At 39.7% G+C, this 23,450-nt stretch overlaps 1 protein-coding gene across 4 annotated transcripts in view; it reads right to left on the bottom strand.

Annotated features, from left to right (window-relative positions):
- Positions 1-3,944: 3,944 nt before the first annotated feature.
- Positions 3,945-23,450, bottom strand: part of STX3 (syntaxin 3) — a 108,235-nt gene continuing 88,729 nt past the window's right edge. The window contains exons 7-12 of one of the 4 annotated variants that reach the window (XM_077250942.1): positions 22,616-22,689; positions 16,924-17,061; positions 16,502-16,612; positions 16,031-16,141; positions 15,172-15,296; positions 8,557-13,069 (exon numbers count right to left, since the gene is read on the bottom strand). In XM_077250942.1, the coding sequence (XP_077107057.1) occupies positions 15,210-15,296; positions 16,031-16,141; positions 16,502-16,612; positions 16,924-17,061; positions 22,616-22,689 (521 nt within the window). In that variant the 3' untranslated portion in view covers positions 8,557-13,069; positions 15,172-15,209. Of the gene's footprint in view, positions 5,064-8,556; positions 13,070-15,171; positions 15,297-16,030; positions 16,142-16,501; positions 16,613-16,923; positions 17,062-22,615; positions 22,690-23,450 lie in introns of those variants that run through there. The other 3 variants (XM_077250941.1, XM_077250939.1, XM_077250940.1) reach the window with 3 other exon arrangements.

The raw sequence follows: 23,450 nt of genomic DNA, 5'->3' as shown, positions 1-23,450 counted from the left end.
TTTGAATCCTGTGTTCTATGTCAGAAAGTTCAGTTTTTGATCATTCACTTAGCACCGATTTGGCTCACAGGCTTCTATAGATATAGTCCTTGTAGGGACAAGGAGTGTTTCTCTGTGCAGTATTGGCATCATTTATCTTAATATGTTTCTGTATGTGTGTCCTACCTCTTTCTGTATAGCTGATTTTGACATGGCAGGAAAACTAAGTGACTCCATGAAAGACTAAATCATTCTTTCTTATATCCTAAAATAGGTACAGCTCAGTCACCCTTGTTCTGAGCTTACCAGGTAGAAGTTGTATGGTTGCTGCTCTAATAAAATGGAAGCTTCAAGTTTAAAATCTTTACTGATACATTTTGTTCTTAAGAGAGCTGGATTCCAAAACGCCCCCCAAAAAAACAAAAACAATAAAAAAAAAAACACAGCCTAATCTAATTTGTGTGAGCATCATGATAATTTATGACTTGATTGAGTGTGTTTGGCACTCACATGTCTGTATGTACTCCCGATCATTTCTGGAAGAGAGAGAAAAGTGCTCCCTGTGTGAATTGGCAACCACATAAGGACAAGATCAAGGTATTGCTCACCTTCAATTGTTGGGCTGGTCAGGCAGAAGATTGCTGTAGGGTACAAAATGGAGGATTCTTCTGATCAGCTGCCGCACTGTCCATCAACTCCCCACCCTCACCAGGCAGGAGCTGCATCTCTGTACTGAGTAAGCACACTTTTGGAGGAGGTGTATGATGGTTGTTTTCCCCGATCAGCTGCTGCACCAACCACTTGCTCCACATCCTCCTTGGCAGGAGTTGGAGAAACCTTTCAGGAGGAAAAAGAAGAGGGCAGATATGTTCTGGACGCTGCGATGGAGACCAGTCTATTCACCAGTTCCATTAATGATACAATTAAACGTCTCCTCTTACAAATAGGCTGGTCTCCTCCATTGCAGCCCCCCAGAATATATCTGCCCCCTTCCTTTTCCTCCCAATAATTTCTGGACATTTTCATGGTGTGATGATGTATGGCGTCCTTGTCGGTCTCCTCCCAGTCTTAGATCAGGGCATTGGTGAGATCCTGGACAGTCAGTGATGCTACTTGGTTGTGTCAGATGCTCTGATACAAAATGTCACAGAGGTTATAGATTGGTTTCAGATCTGGTGAATGTAAACAGCATAAGTGCCTTTATCATAAAAAAATGGGTACACTCTCTGGCCTCATAAGGCCTGGCACTGGCCAGGACATCGTCTGTTACATGGAAGCTTTGTGCAGCCCTTCAGAGATATGATTCCTGAGACCACCACTGATCCATCAACAAATGGTCATGCTGAATGTTGTTGCAGTTTAGCGTTCATTATGGTGTCTCCAGACTTTCACATGCCCAGTATAAATCTGCCCTCATCTGTGAAGGGAATAAAGTGCCAATGGTTGACCTGCCAATTCTGGTGTTCTCTGACGAATGCCTATTGAGTTGCACAGTGATGGGCTGTAAGTACAAGTCCCACTACAGGACGACAGACCCTCACGCCACCCTCCTGGAATTTATTCTGACAGATTAGTCAAAAACACACACAAGTAGGCCTAGGGTTCTAGCAGTACTCCTATTTATCTGTGCATGAAGGAGCATATATAGGTTAAGCTGCATAGTTGATACTCTTCTCCAGGTCTCCTAGGGTGATGGCTCCTGTCCTGGCATCTGCTCCATACTTTTGAGATTGAAAGACAAAGCAAATGTTGTCATGGCATGTGCCATCCTGAAGAAGCTGGACAACCTGTGCCACCTAAATGGGTTACAGGTAGCACCTCGTACTACTAGTAGTGACAAGAAAACTAGTAAAACACAAAACGGTAGAAGGAATGGTTAGAAACGATGAGGAAAGTAATTGTCCGTGGCCCCACTTGCAAAACTATTCACTTTTTGGGGGGTTGTCTTTGTTGCCTATCCATTTGCATAAAAGCAGGTAACACACTCATGTTTCATACCTAGACTGATATCAGTGAAGTGTAGTTGTTTTGGCATTGTTCTGTGATGTGTGAATGTTTACTTAATTAGCAGTGTAATTTGTTCATTCACTGATCTAATTATAATTGCAGTATCTCAAGCCTACGTCCTCCACATTTCCTGCACTGGTCATATGTGAATGTCTAGCAGAAAGGAACCGACATTAGGGGAGATTCAAACATCTGAATTTCACTGTCCAGATCCTTACTGTGATGTGTGAACAGGCCACGGGTCTCCAGACCCAAACTGCAGCTCAAAAGGCATATACAGTCATGGCCAAAAGTGTTGGCACCCTTGAAATTGTTCCAGAACATGAAGTATTTATCCCAGAATATTATAGCAAATACACGTTTTGTTATACACGTTTATTTCCTTTGTGTGTATTGGAACAACAGAAAAAAAAACAAAGGCAAATTGAACATAATTTCACACAAAACCCCTGCTGGAAGACCCATGACCTAGGATGCAAACCCAGCTTTCTGTCACTGACCACTACATTGTGACCCAAAATCCTTTGGTAAACGTCAGATTTCATGATGCCTTGCACACAGTAAAGGCACCAAAAATATTTGTAGGTACTGTGTTCTTTTCTTTGTAGACCTCATTCAGTTTTTGGTAAACAGCAGAATGATGTGCTTTACCAAAAAGCTCTATCTTGGTCTCATCTGTCCACAAGATGCTTTCCCAGAAGGATTTTGGCTTACTCGTACTTTTTGGCAAGCTGCAGTCTAGATTTTTTATGTCTCTGTGTCAGCAGTGGGATCCTTCTGGGTCTTCTTCCATAGCATTTCATTCAAATGTCAACGGATAGTTTGCTCTGACACTGATGCACCCTGAGCCTAAAGGATAGCTTGAATTTCTGTGGAACTTGATTGGGGCTACTTATCCACCATCCAGACTATCCTGAATTGCCACCTTTCATCAATTTTTCTCTGCTGTCCATGTCCAGGGAGATTAGCTACATTGCCATAGGTTGTAAACCTTGATTATGTTGCACACCATGGACAAAGGAACATCAAGATCTCCTGTGATGGACTTGTAACCTTGAGAGTGTTGATATGTTTCAACAATTTTGGTTCTCAAATCCTCAAACTGTTCTCTTTCTGTTCTCCATTCTTAGTGTGGCACACACAGACACACTACGCAAAGATTGAATCAACTTCTCTCCTTTTTATCTGGTTTCAGTTGTGATTATCGTATTACCCACACCTGTTACTTGCCACAGGTGGGTTTTAACAAGCATCACATGCATGAAACAAAGTTGTTTACCCTCATTTTGGGGGTTTTCTGTGAAAATGTCGTATTTGCCTTTTTTTTCTTTGTTTTTTTTTTTGTGTTGTTCCAATACACCCAATGGAAATAAACGTGTATAACAAAGCATGTAATTCCAATACTTTTTTGGGGAGAAATACTAAATTTTCTGGAACAATTTCAAGGGTGTCAACATTATCAGCCATGGCTGTATTAGGACATTGAGTTCAGGTCAGGAGACCCGTGGCCAGTCCGCGCATTTTGGTCCGTACTTGGACCATGAAAAACATGTGAATCTGGCTCTAGGAACAGTAGATGTCAAACAATCCAAGGCAGATGAATCTGTCTTTTACACATTGATGAAGAGTCTGCTGGAGTAAAATGCACAAAATGTAGTAATAAATTAATGGTCTTAATAAATTTGACACATCTTTCAGTTCCGTGCGACAGTGAAAGAAATGTTTTCCAGTCATGTACTAGAATATATTTTTGCTATAATTTACGCCAACTTCTGGCATAAATTTTATATTGAATTTGTTGGGCAATTCAAGGCCACACCCGTCAGACTGAGACCCACCTACTTTTCAAAAAGTTGGCAGAAACGGTATAAAAATGGCTTTGTATAGTGTTGATGCTGCTTAATATAATAACTCGCCCTAAGTGAGACATATACTGGACTGAACACACAACACACTGATACTTTCACAAATTCTTTAATAATCAATATCCAGCACGGTCTCTTTAAATTCAGTATCCGACATTTTAATCTTGATAACATGTCCCTCCAGGTTTGGGCAGCATGCATCACCCGTCAGGTTCCCTTTAAAGAACAACTAGTAGAAGTTAAAATGCAGCTTTAGAAGTGACCAGAAAAAAAGCTGTAATTCCACTCAAGCTCTTAGAAGAGCAAAGTATTTTTACTTAAAAGGGAATCTGTTAGCAGGTTCAATCTGAGAGCAATGTAGGGGCAGAGACCCTGATACCAGGGATGTGTAACTTGCTCACAGCTTCCTACTTCTGCAGCAGCGAAAATGGGGATTCGAACAAAGCGGCATCAAGAAGTCCAGCAAGTGACCCACCACTGGAATCCGGGCTTCTGCCCCTACATCATGTTGCTCTGAGATTCCATAGCAATAACTTGGTGATAGATTCCCTTTAACACCATTATATATAGGTGTAAAGAAGACCCGTGACCAGGTCAAAAGTGGGCAGTAGTTTTCTCTCATTATATTCTCACTGCTCCCTTAAGTATATAGTTTTGTCTGTTTATGCTTAAATCCCCCATAAAGGTCCAGAGATGGGGTCCTTTTTATTTAGTGCTAATTTTTATGTTCTTTACCAAGGGGGCGGGGCTATTCAGAACCTAAATACAATCTTGTCTGCCACACTTCCTTGGTAAAGACCAATAAAATGTGCACTAAATAAAAAGGCTCATATCTTTGGAACCGTATGACGGATTTGAAAATAAGAAAAATGCAGAACTAAGGAGAGCAGCTGGAATAAATAAGGGAAAACGACCCATTTTTAACCTGGTGATAGGTGTTCTTTAACCTGTAAAGGAACTCTTTAACCAACCAAGGTCCATGTAACATAGATTTTCACCATTTGCAGTATTGGCAATGCAGCTGTAACGACGTCCGCTACCCCATAATACATAGTCCCAGGGGTGACAATCAGAAATAACTTAATATGTACACATCTACATAAATAGTTAACGTTGTACCCCAGCGCCCTCACCTCAGCCAAAGATTCCTCCGATTGTGGAAGCTGCGATAATGACGAGGATCACACAGCAAATCAGAATCATGATCTTCTTCTGCAGCATGGGAAACGTCAGAAAAGGCAAAGCTCAGAATAAAGGGACAGCTTAGTCTACGTCCGCGGTGGCATGACACTCATCCACACAGGCAGTTTCAGGATTTAGGGTCCCCACGCGGACAGCGCACTGACCTACGCGAATCAGTTTGCTAGTTCATGCGAATGATTTCCTACACATGAACTGATATTACAGACCCGTAAATTACCACCGTCATCTGAAAACATCCTCAGACTTTTAAAAAAATAATCATTTTTTCCCTGGAGGGTAAAAAACCACTGCGTGTACGTACTCTGTGTCCAGGTACATGCATGCATATATATATATATATATATATATATATATATATATATATATATATATATATATATATATATATACCTCTTTGAAACCTGAAAATGGCTGTGTGGACGAAATCATGAAGAATAACTTAATTAAAGGGGGTGTCCATTTTGATTCCCATGGCAAAAATGAAAGGAATTGTACCAACTTTGGTAGTAACTTTCCAATCACTGGGGTTTGACCACTGGGACGCAAAGAACCAGGATTTGCAAGAGCTCCATGTGCCTGGAGTGGTGTTCAATCATAAACACCTTGCTCTATTAATTCTTAATGGGAGTGCAGAAGAGCAGCCAAAAAAGCTATGCTCAGCTGTCTCCGGCAATCCCTTGGAGAATGAACAGAGGTGCGCCTGATTGACCATGGCTCCATTCTCACAGAGCTCTTCAGAGCCCTGGTTCTCGGGAACGGTGGGGGTCAAAGATCGGGAAGTTATTCCCTATTCTATATATGGGGGATAACTTCCAAACTTGGCACAACCCCTTTAACAACATGCTATAATCTCCTGTGAGGATTTGTCTATAGTAGTTTATTGTATCGGTGCAGGCCCAGATAATTTAATCACTGCCATTTTAGTGAAAGACACACAAGATTAACATCCCCTTTAAAGAGAACATAGGTTTTATCACCCACATACTGAGCTGAGAAAAAAAGGTAATTTTTTTTCTCCAGAATAATGCCACTTTTGCACATGAGGTATGCATAATATTGTAACTGTCAGACTGTAACACCAGGTACAACCTATAGGCAAGAGTGGCGCTCTTTCTGAAAATAAGCAGAGCCTATTCCTAATCTACAAAGACAGGATTACACACGATGTAAGAGGAGGGGAGAGGTCTTGTTCCTTCATTTAGTGTATGTTTTATATTCTACAATATATACAAATGTACAAAAAAAATGTGACGAGCATGGGCTGTACTGATGGGGGAAGGGAGAAATAGATGACAGATAAATAAACTTCTCTTAATAGATACAGTTAGGTCCATATATATTTGGACAGAGACAACATTTTTCTCATTTTGGTTATAGACATTACCACAATTTAATTTTAAACAAAACAATTCAGATGCAGTTAAAGTTCAGACTTTTAGCTTTCATTTGAGGGTATCCATATTAAAATTGGATGAAGAGTTTAGGAGTTTCAGCTCCTTAACCTGTGCCACCCTGTCTTTTAAAGGGACCAAAAGTAATTGGACAATTGACTCCAAGGCTATTTCATGGACAGGTGTGGGCAATCCCTTCATTATGTCATTCTCAACTAAGCAGATAAAAGGCCTGGAGTTGATTTGAGGTGTGGTGCTTGCATTTGGAAGGTTTTCCTATGACGTAAACATGCGGTCAAAAGTGCTCTCTATGAAGGTGAAACAAGCCATTCTTAAGCTGTGAAAACAGAGAAAAAACCCATCCGAGATATTGCTACAATATTAGGAGTGGCAAAATGTACAGTTTGGTACATCCTGAGAAGGAAAGAAAGCACTGGTGATCTCATCAATGCAAAAAGACCTGGGCGCCCACGGAAGACAACAGTGGTGGGTGATCGCAGAATAATCTCCATGGTGAAGAGAAACGCCTTCACAACAGCCAACCAAGTGACCAACACTCTCCCGGAGGTCAGCGTATCAATATCCAAATCTATCATAAAGAGAAGACTGCATGAAAGTAAATACAGAGGGTTCACTGCACGGTGCAAGCCACTCATAAGTGTCAAGAATAAAAAGGCTAGACTGGACTTTGCTAAAAAACATCTAAAAAAGACAGCACAGTTCAGGAAGAACATTCTTTGGACAGATGAAACCAAGATCAACCTCTACCAGAATGATGGAAAGAGAAAAGTATGGCGAAGGCGTGGTACAGCTCATGATCCAAAGCATACCACATCATCTGTAAAACACGGCGGAGGCAGTGTGATGGCTTGGGCATGCATGGCTGCCAGTGGCACTGGGTCACTAGTGTTTATTGATGATGTGACACAGGACAGAAGCAGCCAAATGAATTCTGAGGTATTCAGAGCCATACTGTGTGCTCAGATCCAGCCAAATGCAGCAAAACTGATTGGTCGTCGTTTCATACTACAGATGGACAATGACCCAAAACATGAAGCCAAAGCAACCCAGGAGTCTATTAAAGCAAAGAAGTGGAATATTCTTGAATGGCCAAGTCAGTCACCTGATCTCAACCCAATTGAGCATGCATTTCACTTGTTAAAGACTAAACTTCATACAGAAAGGCCCACAAACAAACAGCAACTGAAAACCACCGCAGTGAAGGCCTGGCAGAGCATCAAAAAGGAGGAAACACAGCGTCTGGTGATGTCCATGAGTTCAAGACTTCAGACAGTCATTGCCAACAAAGGGTTTTCAACCAAGTACTAGAAATGAACATTTTATTTAAAATTATTGAATCTGTCCAATTACTTTTGGTCCCTTTAAAAACAGGGTGGCACATGTTAAGGAGCTGAAACTCCTAAACCCTTCATCCAATTTTAATGTGGATACCCTCAAATGAAAGCTGAAAGTCTGAACTTCAACTGCATCTGAATTGTTTTGTTTAAAATTCATTGTGGTAATGTCTATAACCAAAATGAGAAAAATGTTGTCTCTGTCCAAATATATATGGACCTAACTGTATAGTCAAAAATGGGTTAAAGCGTGTCCAGTATGAATGTGTGCTTACATGACTGCCTAATCTATTGCCCAGACTTTCCTGACTACTAAACTAAGGTTCTACTTGCCTTCAAGACATCTTTTTGCCCCTAAACTATAAATCACCAGAGGGTGACACTTGAGCCAACATAGCCCTTTTCCCTACCCATCACCAGATATATACAGTATCCCTGAAGACTTTGTAAGTAGTTCTGGAGGCACAACAGGACTTTATTGACGATCATAAGATGCAATGTTTGAGAGTGCCTTATAGCTGTGTCACTGTAGCCTAATGTAGATGTATGGGTGTTACATTTAAAGAGAACTTGTCACTTGCCCCCAAAAATTAAGTTAAATTCCTAGTGAAAATCACTGAACTCTTTTCCATTTTGCACTAAGTCACTCCATTGCAGAGCTATTCATATTTATTTATTCTGGAGGGCAGTATGTGAAATCTCTCGTTTGCAGACCAAGTTTGCATTTCTTCAGAGTCTTCTCTGGGGGCGTGTGCTTTCACCTATCCCTCTCAGATGCTGCCAATCACAGCATAACAGCCTTTGAGGCTAGTAGACTGCTACCTCAGCAGTTAAACTGTGATTAGTAGTGGCTGGGAGGGAATAGTTAAAGCTCACGCCCCCAGAGAAGACTCTGAAGAAATGCAAAGTTGGACTACAAACCAGAGATTTTACGTACTGTGCTCTAGAAGAAACAAGCCTGAATATCTCTGCAGTGGAGTGACAGCACAAAACGGAAAAGAGAAGCAGAATCTGGGGAGCTCAGGTACTTTTGTAAGGTATTTAACTCAGTTTCTTTGAGCAAGAGACAGATCTTCTTTAAACCTTCTTCTTATGGATTAAGAGAGTAAGACTAAGGCCGGGGTCACACTTGTGAGTGCAATGCGAGAAACTCGCACCTCAATACCCGGCACTGCCGTCGGCTCTCGGGAACGGAGAGTGCGGCTGGATATATTTCTATGCAGCTGAACGCTGCGGTCCCGAGTGCCGGCAGCAGTGTCGGGTATTGATGCCAGAGACTTGTGCGAGTTTCTCACATTGCACTCGCAAGTGTGACCCCTGCCTTACAGACATTAGAAAGATCTTTCCCAGTAATAAACCTCTTTGATGTAGGAGAAGCCCCGTGTCATGCAGCGCCCCCTCAGGCATGGAAAGTGCAGACTAGGTGCTCCTTTCAAGTCGTCTTTATTTAAATACAAGGTGGCACTGTCTGTTGTTGCTGAGACGTTCTACGTCTTATATAATTGCCTCAGTGTATGAAAACACAGAACCGACCTTGTTTATGTGTAATCTATTGTGTACTTTGTTATCCATTGACACAGCTTAACTACGACTTACGGACCGGTATGTCTGTGATTATTATTAGACATAATACTTCACAATCACCAGCAGGGCTGTGAGGGTATAGAAACTCAGTTATTTCTCATTGTACGACACAATTACACCTCAAACAGCACACCAGTGGCCACAATTGTCCAGTCACTTGCCTACAGCACACAAATACGGCTTTGCTTTATGTGTATCTTATTTCCACTTAATTACTGTACGGGAAGGTCAAGTAGGAGTTCGGGCTTCATCAACTTACCAATAATGCCGGTTGTGTCAATAACCCCCCATGTACGAGAGCAGAATGTACCACATACCACATTTCCCTGCGTGATGTGAAAGATTAGGAATGTTCCCAATAACTGCTTTTATTGTCTGTTACCCTCTAACCCACCAAACCTAAAATACAGGTTATACTAGTCTAAAAATGTACTTAACATTCCTTCATATCTCCAATAAAATACTTAAGTCACAAACAAATCAGATATATTTTACACTGTTTGTTCTATTACTGGGAATAATTATACGTCTTCTCTTACTAATTCCTGACAACAATACTGTGAACATGTCGTTTGCTTGTCAGGTTTTTTACATGTGAGATAGAAAGGAGACAGCTACATTTACTGTGGTCTCAAAGTGTTGTCATCTTTATCCGTTCTAAAAAAACAGGAGCTTCACTAGTGGTCATAACTGGTCATTTCTTCAAGGGGTTACAAAAATTGCCACTATGACATATTACAATATGCAACCAATCCTAGACACGTATCAGGATGGGATGCTGCCTGAATAAAAACAGTTTGAGACGTGTCTAAACTGTCAGAGGAGCAGCATCGTGAGCTAATCAGCCTACTTAGCTGTAGAGCAGAAATCTAGCAAGAGAAAAGATTTTCTTGGAGGACTGATGCTGGAGAAAATTAGCCTGTTTTGCAGGACAAGTTTACGTTCCATCTTGCTACAGTAATGCTCCATGGCTGAGAGAGTAGATCAGGTCACAATGCTGCTCCTGTGACAGTTGAGACATGTCTTTAGCTGTGGTTCTTCAGACTAAACCATTCTGATATGTGACAAGGACGGGTTGCAGTTTGAAATATGGCACAGTGGTCATTTATTAAATTCTGAGAGAAACCCATTTAATGTTTAAGAACAACTAGGAAAAAGTTCTAAGCCGCGTTACTAGCATCAATAAATAATACATGAACCATTAATGAGTGTTTCACAAATCTCATTTGAATGGTTATTCCCATTTATGCCCTTCATGGCCGACTTGGGAATAACTGCTTCAAAGTCTACTCCAGCAGAGGTGCAGGGTTGCCAACTTCACTTTTTGTTTTTTTTCCGACTACTTATCAAAAAATCACAGACAGACAATATTTTTTACGGAAACATTGGAAAACAATAATAAATCATTACGATTATAAGTGATCCATGTCTACAGCCCAAAATTCTGATATGTAGACATCAGCTGCATTCACTATAAACTGTAAAATGATGAAAATTACAGCCAAAATAATGTGTATAAGTTTTTACAGCTTCAAAAAAATCACGGATGCCTTAATTTTTTTATGGACAGGGCAAAAAAGCTCCCTATTTATACGGACTGCCCTAGAATTTCTGGACGGCCACAACCCAGCAGAGGTGGCTCTACAGTCTTTGTGTAGATCCAATAGAAACTAAGTAATGTGCTTAGCTTATAGGAAAGCAAATATCCTTTTTGCAGTCCACTTTCATCTTTCATAATCCACCCATTACCTCTCATTATATAACACCCATCATGTTCCACTTTCTTATCTATTTTGCCAGTGGTGCCGGCAAACACCATAATGAGGTCACTCTTGGACATTTGAAGTCATCAGTGGAATAAAAGACGTTTATCACAGCCATTTCCCGAACTGCGAAGGATTGTCAAAATTAATATATTTCATTGTCTTTATTGAGTGTAATGAGAAAGATGCGTTTTGTGTTTAGGGTAGAACTTTGGACTTCTTAAAGTATGTATGCCATGAGTGATGTATTTGTCTGACCCGGAAAAACGTGATTCTGATTACACCCAATAATAGAATTATATTTTAATCTTGATGATCCCTCACTACTTGAAAGAACTGGTGAAGCTCTTGAATCTTTCATTGATAACTGCTGTGAGAACTGATCGCCCTTCACGACATTTTGAGGCTCTAACAGAGAACTTAAATAGGTGAGTGTATTTCCTCGCGCCAACCTTTTTATACAAATTTTAAAAAGAATTCAAGTGATGATTCAAGATGTAAATTTACAAAGTGACTTTTCTTTTTTGTCTGTTAGTATTCGTTGTCTTTTTTTTAAATCCTTCAAAATGGTGAATCTTGGTTGTCAAATTTTGCACAAAATCTAAGATACGCTTTACCTTTTCTGAGTGCAAATGTAACATGATCCTTTAACATTGTTAACATTAGCGCAAAAAAATAAAATCAGACAGATTTTATACTCCAGTAGGGTACTGGAGCACAATTGCTCAAATATTTGTGTCATTTCTAAAAAGTTGCAAAAAATGAGTAGACTTACACATTTGCATTAGGAAAACTGCGGCTACATTGGCGAATAAAAATAGCCAAAACCAAGTGAAATTATCTTGAATATGGTCAAAGATAAAAATCACTAATAGGGCTCATGCCAATATCCATGCAACACGGTCTGAGCACGGACCAGAATGCACTAACTAGCAGTGGGATTCCTGACCTGAGCGTGACAGTTTTGTATATTTCTATGAGGCTTTCACACTCAGATCAGGAGACCTGCGGCCAGTCTGTGCATTGCAGTCCATGCTTGGACCGTGTTGCATGGTCGTCCGTATGACCCTTAGAACTATTTCCACTCCAGAATAAAGCTCAAAGACTTGGATGAATTGGAACCACAGTCTTGTCCTATGTAGCAGGGACTCTAAAAAAGATACCAAGCTATTTTTCCCTTCCCAGATTAGTCAGCACATTGCCAGTCCAGCTCCAAGCTGTTATGTCTGTCAGGGTGGTTGGTAGGAGAAAATCACCTAACAACCACAGTTTTTACATTGCAGCTGTCTTGTAGTGCATCCATAGAAGTTAGTCTGTCTCAGGTTACTCAGGTCTTTGGCTTAAGGCAGATTTATCACTGAACTGAAAGCCGAGAAGTGCCTTGAGAGGTCATAAACCTAAAGAAATCACAAGTAGTCTATAGTTAAAAAAGTCACCTCTTTCCAGGTAACTGATAAGGCTCAAAATATTGAAATTGATCAAACATATTAATAATTTAACATTTTTGGTTAAAGTTACAACTTAGTCTTCACACCATCTATCACTTAAATCCCAAGAGTCAATGTACAACATGAGAAGTTTGGCACACGCCTACATAGTTTTCACAAAATGGCCTTATGAATTCAGCACCTCGTGGTTCAGTGTGTCTTTGTAAAATATACAGAAATAATGTGAGGTTCAATTGTCCTATCCTTCTCCTGGTTTAGAATTCTGGACAGTAGAGAAGGAAGATGCCACAAACACAAGGAGAAAGCATGGGTCCACAAGTTCCAGGTAGGTGGGAGGTTTCCCGAAGGTTGGAGCATGGATCCTTCTACTGGTGGTGAAAAATAGGTAAACCTGGGTGGTGAAGCAGGTGAAGTTTAGGAGCAAGTTAGGATCAGGAGCTTTGGAATGATTGGGTTCATGAATGGAGTGCTACACTAGGGATAAAGGAAAAAAAATATGTTACGAGACGCTATACGTTGTCACCTAAGATCTATAACCTTTAAAGACCAAAACATTCTCAGGTGTCAGCCTTCACGGGTCTATAAACATTTCCACACATCATTATGATCTGTTATAAATTGCAAAGAATCTGTACACACAAAGACTGGATTGCACATGACTCGTTATTAGCATCCTGATTTCAGAAAGATCCATCCTTTTTTTTGTTGGTGGCTAAATTTGAAAGATATAAACCAGGTGGAGTCAAACCCCCCATATCAGGGGACAATCAGGTCAAGTCTAGGCCGCGTTGTAGCTATTCTTCCCCAACCTTATGAGGTTTCACATAGAGCACAATATAATCCAACCATTCAGTGCTCAGAGTAATATTGCTCTAGAATTCCTATATAACTAGGACATGAGGTTGCATCCTTTCCAGTTATAATTTTAAGGGGGAAGAAACTACAAAATGGAGGCGACTACGCTGCAATATAATTTGTTCAATACATTGTGTTAAGCCATAGTGGACATTAACATCAAAGAGGAATATTAAAAGAAGAATGTATGATACAGGAACGAATGTTCGGTTGTACACCATTAAACCAGGAGATCCACCATTTTGAAGATGTTAGTACATGTAAAACCCAAGTATAGGATCATAAGTGAATCCACCAGGTCAATACAATAACAATGGTGAGGTCTATAACTAATGTAAATAAAGCTAAAAATAATCATATTAAGGATTCAAAATAAATCCAAGTAGTGTAGACAAAATTTTAATTGGAACGTGTCGGGAAAATTTACCCTCACATTTGGGTGTGAGGATACACTTCTTGCTTCTCAGTCTTACACAGTATTCACTACCTAGCGGCATCTTCTCCTGGCTGATTGACAGGTCATTTACTCTGGTACATGGCTATGGACTTTTTCAAGCAGCCTGTCAATCAGCCATGGGAGGGTACAGCTAGGGAATACAGCATGAGGCTGAGAAGCATGAAGTGCATTCACCTCCAGACACAACTCCAAATATGACTTCTCGCTGCTGGAGCAATGCTTGAAAGTCATAAAGGGATTGACCAACTACAAAGGGCTACACAACAGTGACTGAAGGTAACCGACAAGTATAAAGAAAATAAGTTCACATAGTACCAGGAATGTTGTGCACAACCAAGACCACCCTCCTTGACACTACATTAGTCATAGATCACAGCATTGTTATATTATTCATCTTGAGGATCCCTTACACTTGGGCTTTACATGCACTGGTACCTATATAATAGTGGATCTCCAGTTTTATAGTGCACAACTGGACATTATTTACCATATCATACAAATTCATTTTAATCTCCTTCCCGACATAAGAAGTAATAGTTCATGTCATATCTAGTCCCTGTGTATGGAGCAGCCTCAGCAGCTGAGCCCGTACCAAACCAGGTAGATGACAGCTGTAACGCAGAGAATTATATAGCCAGGTAATTTTTATTGCACAATGAACGCCATAAAGAAAAAAACGAAACCAATTGCAGAATTGCAATTTTTGTGCAGCTTCACCACACCTGTTTTTCATGATGTCATTGAAAACTACAACTTGTCCTGTAGAAATACAAGTTCACATACTTCAATGTGGATGGAAAAATAAAAAGGTTCTGGCTCTTAGAAGAAGAAGTGGAAGAAAAAACGAAAGTGCAAAAACGAGAAAATTGAAATTGTCATAAAGAGGTTAATGTTCCTCATTAATTTTAATCAAGTTTATCGAACACATATTGCAGTATAGTCTCCTCCATTTTCGAGATTGTTGTCTTGTTTTTCGCTTGGGCTGGTTTGCAGTTTTAATGATTTGGGCATTGAGTAGTTGAGTGATTTGGGGTCAGCCAATCTGTGGGGAGTGTCCCCTGGAGTATATGCCACTTCTCTTGAGAACAATCATACTGCCCTCATACAGGGTATTGTCTTGAAGTAATTTGTTTGAGTAGGGGTACTAAGCTTCAATTTCGAGAAATATTGCCCTGTAGTGTAGTACCAACTATTTTAAGGCATTGCCATATCGGGATTGTCACGTTCCAGTTTTCCCAAAATCCCCCAAACGTTCTCTACTTACAATTGGGTTTGGTTTCCCCCAACATCACGGTCATACTCTCACTTCTTCAGTCCCACAGATAGGCCAATAATCAAGGCAATAATTGCTAGTAGAATAATTACCACCACAATAATTATGATCATTTTCTGGAGGGAGGCAATATCATAAGAGGGATGAGTAATTGATTACAAAGATATAATTTACAGCTATATATAGTGTTTGAGTGTCGGCCACAATTGTACAGTAGGAAAGTGTTGTGTAAAGAGCTGCCACTCATAGTACAAATGGTTAAAACATTTTCATTATCAGAATTTTCATCACAATTTTTGTGGAACTTTTTTAATATTTATAAAGCAAATCCCATTCAACCCTATGAGAGTAGCCACAATAATAAATTGTACTAAGGTATATCTACTCATGTTTTCAACTAGAAGTATGAAAGTCAATTATCGTAGTGGACACTCGTATCAATTATCGGTGTGCCTACAGACAGACAGACAGAGTCTTATATACAAGAGCATGGTCTGAATCATGTATAGTCCGCATGTCCACTAGTCAGGGCATTCCTCACTTACGTTCACAAACCTGGTCTAACATGTATGTGGATAGCAGAAAAAAGTGATGGTCCAAGAAGTGCTGTATTTGCCATAGATATGATAGAGAAAAGAAAACCATAGACAAAAGAAAACAACATACAAAATGAAGGACTGACGGAAGGAAGAACAAACACTGCAAAGTATTTTTCCATCTAAGAAACACAGCTAGGATCTCAACCCGGACATCAGGTTAACCACATTGCAATGTGATGTCCTACTGACAAAACAAGTTGTCAAACTAGATACTAAGGGTGTGGAGGATGTTGCTTCAGGGGAATTCTCACCCGCCTGGCCTCACTCTGGTATTTTACTGCTTTCTTTGTGTCAGCCACTGCTCGTTCCACAAAACCCACCGACTCATCCATGTTATTTTCTATGCGGTCTATAAGAGCACCCTTCATAAAGGAAAGGAAATAAAGGAATAGGCGGACAGAAGCAGGAGGAGAGAGGTGTACAGGAGATAGAAGGATGGTGGGTACAATACATGTGGTAGACAAGCATTGGTTAGGACAGGTAGGAAATAGTATGGAGACGTGGAAGATCCAAGGTGGTGAGAATGTGTAGATAACAAGGGTAAGGTGCAAGAGCAGGATGTAGAAAGTTAGAAGTGCACAGACACATAATTATGGTGAGATATTGTACAAGGTACTGTCAACGGTCTTCTATATGGACCTTCTCTGAGTCTCAGAATCCTTAGTTGTCGTAAATATATTGTAATACTATTTTGTCAGTCATCTGGTATCTCCTCTTCTCACCTTTCGTGCTTTATTCTGGTATTTTACAGCTTTTGTGGTTTCAACACGCGCTTTCTCTACATGATCCACTGCCTTCATGACGTTGATCTCTATATTATCTGTCACTTCCCCCTGTAATAAACATAATGCTTTAATAAATGCAGCAGGAGAATCTTCACTCAGGAGAAGGAATGCAGCGAGGGACAGAAAATGTAGTTACCTGAGCTGTGTCGAGCCTCAGTCTCCAAGCAGAGCATTAAAGATAGAAAACAGGACACAACTGAGACATCCAACGATACATGTGACTTTCTAAAGGACCTTTTAGAAACTGTATATGTCCTCATATAGACCACCAAGAAGTTCATATAACTTCACCCCATATGTCATCTATGTTCTCATGGTCTCTGTCCTTGTACATTAACACATTAACTCATATGGTTTACCTGGTTCTCAACCAACATGGCGATGTCCAGGAACATATCATGAAGTTCTTTCAAGCTGCTCTCCAACCGTACAATATCATTATGCCGGGATTCAATCTCACTTAACGCCTGACGGGATATCTGTGAGTCATTAATTATCTGAAAATTACAGAAATAACTTATGTATTAATATCTGCAACCATGATCACAGAGTGATATATTCCAAATAGAAGGTAATTCAAATGTTTTTTTATAATTTTTAATACCTAGGAAAATATATTGTGATTTTTTTTAGTTCTCCTAAGGGATTTGTTTTATCTCTTGAACTATTTCTTGCAATACTATAGTGAAATTAGTAATTTATGAAGCCTCGGGATCGTTAGAGATTTACAGCAGCATTTAAGAAGCTAAACAGCAGCGATCTAAGCTAACTCTGATCACTGCTGCTAGAGGCAGGCGCTGGCTGTATAACACAGCTGTATATACAGTCCTGGCTAAAAGTTTTGAGGCTGCCACAAATTTTGGTTTTCACAGTGACAAATGCATCATGTTTATATAAAGACTCAATTTTTACAATGCTGCCCCTTATTTTTCAAGATTTGTGCCCTGGCAGCTGGATATCAGCTTCTGGGTCAAATCCTGACAGATGACTGCCCATTCTTGTCTAGGGTCTAAGGGGTAAAGTTTCTCCTTGTGGAGAGTGACATACCAGCTGGCTTGTCAGAGTAAGGAGGCTTATTTGCCATGCAATGCTTCTCTGTGAATTAAAATATGCAAATTGCCTCTTCTGAGAAAAAGAGGACTTAACTCTACTGCGCCACCTGTTGGAAGTAGCGATCCTACAAGTCACAATCAACCCTTTAACGAGTCGTGCAATATGACTTAGGATAAAAGCCAAATCAGTATCTCAATTCGCAGACTGCAGACTGCGACTTGAGATACTGATTTGGCTTTTATCCGAAGTCATATTGTAGGATCGCTACTTCCAACAGGTGGCGCTATAGAGTTAAGTCCTCTTTTTCTCAGAAGAGGCAATTTGCACATTCTTGTCTAATCAGTGCTTTCAGTATATCACAATTTCAGTGCTTTTGTTTCTCCACCCACATTTGAGGATTGACCACTGGTTGTCAATGGGATTAAGCTCTGGGGAGTTTTGTGGCCATTAACCCAAAATGTCACTGGATGAAAGGCCCCCACAGATGACTGGTCTCAGGATGCTTTACTGTTGGCATGACACAAGACTTATGGCAGCGCTAGCCGTTTGTTCTTCAGACAATCATTCTGGAGGGGGCTCTATCAGAGAAATTAACTTTGCAGTAAGTATAGAGATTAGACTGGGGCAAAGTTATTTTCTCTGATAAAGCCCCCTTTACTGTATTTAGAATATCTGGAAGAATTAGTGTCCAAAGCAGCAAAGGTGAGCGCTGCCATACGTCCTGTGTTACACCAACAGTAAAGTATCCTGAGTCCATTCATGTGACGGGGCGTTTCATCCATGGAGTGGGCTCACACTTTTGCATAAGAACACTGCTATTAATAAAGAATGCTATTTAAATATCCTCAAAGAGCAACTTCTCCCAACGATCCAGGAGTAATTTGGTGATGAACAAGGATTTTTCCAGAATGATGGAGACCATATCACAAGGCAAACAAAATAACTAAGTCGCTCAGTTATCCAAAAAATTGAAATTTTGAGTCCAGAACCAGGAAGCACCCCAGACTTCAATCTCATTGAGAATTTGTGATCCTCAAAATGCGGTTAGACAAGTAAAACCACAGAAATGGTGATAAATGCTAAACACTGATTAGGCAAGAATGGGCTGTCATCAGTACGATTAGGCCCAGAAGAGGATATCCAGCTGCCAGGAGGAAGGGCAGAAGTCTTGAAAAATTACAGCCAGCACTGTAGATATTGCGTCTTTATAGAAAACTTGATGTATTTGTCAATAAAAGTGTAAAAACTTAGGAAATGTGAACTTATAATTGTACTTCACTAACCATAGAAACATCCGACTAAAAGATCAAAAAACACAGCAAACTGTGAAAAAAACATTTGTGTCAGCCTCAGAACTTCTGGCCATGACTGTACTGTGAATGTCAAGAAGGGTAGTTAGGTGGACAATCTGAAGAGGGCCGCCTATGCATGACTGTAAACACATTAGAAAGATGTTTTCTGTGAAAAGTGAAAAGCTAGTGAAATAACTGGTCATACTGGTTATTGTTTGACATGTTATCTGGTCTGCAAGCTGCAGAAATGTATGTGATGTGTTTCTATGAAACTGGCCACCTCAACTGTTACGTGTATGGTAAGCCACTCAAACCATGCAGTGCTATTTAGTATATGTACTGTAGAACCTGTCAGGGAATGTATGTAAACTGTTACAATGTCTTAAAGGGGTATTTCCATATCAAAGATCCTATCTCAAAATGTAGTAGGTGTAATAATAGCAAATACCTCCAATTAGAAATGTGGCATAGTACTGATAACCTGTGTTGCTTACCCTATGTGCAGGGCATTGCAGTAACTTAGGTATCCATGGTTATGACCACTCGTATTGTGACAGTTTGTTAATTGCTAGTGGTCGTAACCATGGATATCTAAGCTACTGCAATGCCCTGCACATGGGGTAAGTAACTTAGCGAATCAGAAGAGCTATACTATATTTATAATTGGATGTATTTTCTAATATTATGACTACTACATACTGAGATAGGATCTTGGGAGATAGGAAGACCATTTTAAGCATTCTCTGTGCTTTTAATGTATATTGCAAAAAATGGTTCTCTAGACTAGCAGGGGTCAGAGGTCACATGTGCGGTGGGGGGGCAGAGCACACAAGCTTGGTCTCAAGTCTACAAAACAACCAGTGACCACACCTCGTGGCTTGTTGGAGGTAGTTAGGCCAGTTAGAGCAGTAAGACTATGTGCATACTGAGGGCCTGATTCATTATTGCTTTTGTGCTTTTTTTGTCGAGTTTTTGGTGTTTGTGATCACTTTTTTATTTGTGCTAAATTTTCGCTTTTTTTGTATGTTCGAAAACTTGGCTTTTTTTTTTTCTTGCATTCCAGATGTTTGCGGGCAAATCATCAATTCCAACTTTTTAACAAGTCACAATTTTTTGTACTCCATTTCCCCTCTAGAGTAATTTTATGTACAACCAACATTTTTTTAATAAATTTTGCAATGCTTTATTGAAATAGACGACCTTTTGTTCTACAATAAAAAAAGGTAAAGCAAAAAACAAAAATAAAGAGCATTATGAAGAAAAGTCAACGAATAACACAAGATAAAGAAAAGATGGTAAACAAAAAAACAAAAAAATTGCAAATCATGATTTGGAAACTACTTCAGGAAACTCCTCTTTTTTAGGAAGTTTTTGGAGTAGCTTTTTGTCTCCTGAAAGTAGTTTTGAAGAGGTTTTTTTTTCTGAAGCATTTTTGCAAACTTTTGATTGTGTTTAGTGCACATATGCTATGAAGTAATGAGGCTGGAGATGAGCTGAGGCCACCACTTTAGATGCCCTGAGGACTGCACTAGTCTAGACCGCTCATCTATAGAAGAGTGGCCCTAAAAGTAATGAATGGTTATGGGACACTCCCTGATCACTATTGTGATTGCTTAGCAAGTACAGATATGCCTTTAAAGCGACCTTCCAATTAACGACCGCATTGGGGGTAGAAACCCTAAGGTTAAATTCCCAGGATGAGCATTTAGTGAGTTTCTGATGTTTCAGATTTTCTGCACCTTTTAAGTAAATTAGGTTTCTTGTGTTTTTCCATTGCGTTTTTGAGTGCATCTTTTCTTACATGCATTTTTGTCATGTTTTTGCGGATTTTGTCTTTTTTCATTATGTCATGATTTAAATAAATGCCAGAAGAGAAACAATAGGTGAGTCGTCTGTGCTGCTTATGAGATCTGAAAGAATGGTCCAGGATACAAAGTAGACTTGATGAGGCTTTATTATCAACACATTTTAAAGTCTTCATCTTCAACGAATTTCAAAATTGCTTCGAAACGCGTTGAAGAAAACTACATCAAATCTACTTTGTATCCTGGACCATTCTTTCGGATCTCCATCAGCAGTGCAGACGATCCACCTATTGTTTCTCTTCTAGCATTTCAAACTTTTTTTTAGCCCATGGGACTGCAGCAGCTGACAGATTTAAGCTTGATCCTTGTTGTGTGATACACATTTATACCAGGTGAGCAATTCCCTGCATTTTATTGTCCATTATAATCGGATAAGACCCTATTGCAGTTTTTGCTACTCAATTTTTTCCTAGATGTTTCAAATTTAGCTGTTTTGTTTCTTGTAATTCCTGGTATTTGGCTTTGACAATTCTTCATAGATACAGCCATGTGCAGATTACAGCGGAAATGCACTAAACACACATGGGTTTATCTGGATCTAACGCAATTCTATGGGGAAAATCCACACATAAAAGTCAGCGTATCCTAAAGAGAAATTGACATGTTGCGAATTTCAAACATGCGCTGCAGGTCAGTTTCCGTGGAGTAAAAAATAAGCACAGAGGACATGAGATTTCTATAAATCCCATCTACACTGCTGGAAATGTAAGAACCAGCGAAAATACGTAGCATCAAAAATTCATCACACACTCATCATGGGAAGATAACTTTAAAGTCAATATCGACCCTTTAACGTTCTGTGCCCCATAAATTAGGATAAAAAGCCAAGCCAGACACTCCATTTCCAGACGCGTGTTTTAGGATTAGTATCCCCACTAGGTGGCGCTAATGTTCTAGTCTTTTTCCTCTCTGAACAGGATATTTGCATATTTAATTTCCCAGAGGACATTGCATGGCCTATAAGTCTCCTTACGCCGGTTTGGCACTCTCCACAAAGAGAAATGTTCCCGCTTAGACCTCGCCTATTAGATACTTCTCAGTTAGACAAATCTGATCTCCTGCTTTGCACTGCTGAGGGGTAACTACCCCAAAACATGTGATTGAAAATGAAGTGTCTGGTTTGGCTTATCCTAAGTTATGTAGGGAAGTTTGTAAAGGCTTAATATTGACTTTTAGGATTGCTACCCCAATAGGTGTTATAGGAGTTCAAGTCTAATGAGGAGATATTTGCACTATTAAAGGGTGTGGGAGAAAGGGTCACTGAGAGAATGCTACCTTAAATGCACCCCACAAAATATTGGCCCACATACAAAATAACTTCCGATTCATCTTAAATACAGTTCATATACCAACAATTTAAAGCTGGCCATAGACTTAAGGGGAACCCACTAGAGCCATGGGCAGCTGACTTGAATTATGACTGCGTTATTGCATCCAGGTATGTTTTACTCTTAAGCATTGTGGTGTTACAGAATGAAAAGCTGTTTGGCGACTATGTGTCTCAACTAAAAGTCCGAGGCAGGTCCGTAGCCAGCATTTCCCAGCACCAATCCTTTTGACTGACAGGTCTGTTCCATTATACATGGCAACATATAAATATCACTTTTCTGTGACTTCTGTAAAACCTCTACAGGCGATTATCAGTCCCAGCAATAAAAAAAAATGAATGTATAGTATATTCTGACGTGTGCCATGCTTTCTACAGTATATGGGGAAAAACTAGTAAACCTGCCCAAGAGATACTGAAACACAATCTGTTATAGACAATAGTCAATGTGAACCTGAGATTATTCCTCCCCTTTAAATGGTCTTAGCTCTGCTCTTTAATTCCAGAGTCTCACCCCAGATGTAAAAATGTTTGGATTTCCACTTTCAAGCATTTCTTCCAGTTCATCATCTGTTGTATTTTTGCCAGCTGGAAAACAAGACATAATTATAATGACATTACACTATACATTCATATACACTATGCATTCTATTATTTCCAGAAATGTCATATTTACATTGACAGTGTTGGATCAGAAGAGACATGACCTTTTAGGTTATCTCATCCACATTTTGGGCATATGGTTATAATGCAATACAAGGTCACTATGGAAAGGATTTATCTCACTGGGTTCCATATTTCATGGTTGAATTATAAGTTGAATATATATATGAATATTTTTGATAGGCAGATGTGCTACCATGGCCTGCAGCGTCTCTGAACTTGTCTTCCATCAAACAAGTCTGGTATGTTATCGGTCGGCAATCGCAAAGGCAGGTGCCAGCAGTGGATCTTGATTATTTCCATGCCGAAGTGCATTCAGCATAGCCTAACATACCTCATAAATCCATTAATAATATAATCTCACTGATAGCATGTGAAGGTGTGTGTGTATATATATATCTTCATGTGGGTAATGAAGAAGTAGTACATGCCCCAGTGAAAGCTCTCTTAAACTTAATGAAAATTAACTCACTAGGTGCCAAATACTTTGATTGCTAGTATCTCTGCAATTGAAATTTAACAAAAAAAAAGTTTTATTCTGCACTGCAGCCACTATTACATCGTGTCAAGCTTAAAATTAAAAATTTGGTGAAAAGTCCTGTTTAATGACATTGGTTGTATGTCTAGGGTCTTTGTACTGCTGCAGAAAACATTTTGAGCCAATCAGAGTACAACCTGATCTTATT

The sequence above is a fragment of the Ranitomeya variabilis genome, chromosome 4, assembly GCF_051348905.1.
Source record: "Ranitomeya variabilis isolate aRanVar5 chromosome 4, aRanVar5.hap1, whole genome shotgun sequence".
In the NCBI taxonomy this organism is placed as follows: Eukaryota; Metazoa; Chordata; class Amphibia; order Anura; family Dendrobatidae; genus Ranitomeya; species Ranitomeya variabilis.
The sequence above is the reverse complement of the archived record's forward strand: the minus strand, read 5'-3'. Positions and strand labels throughout refer to the sequence as shown.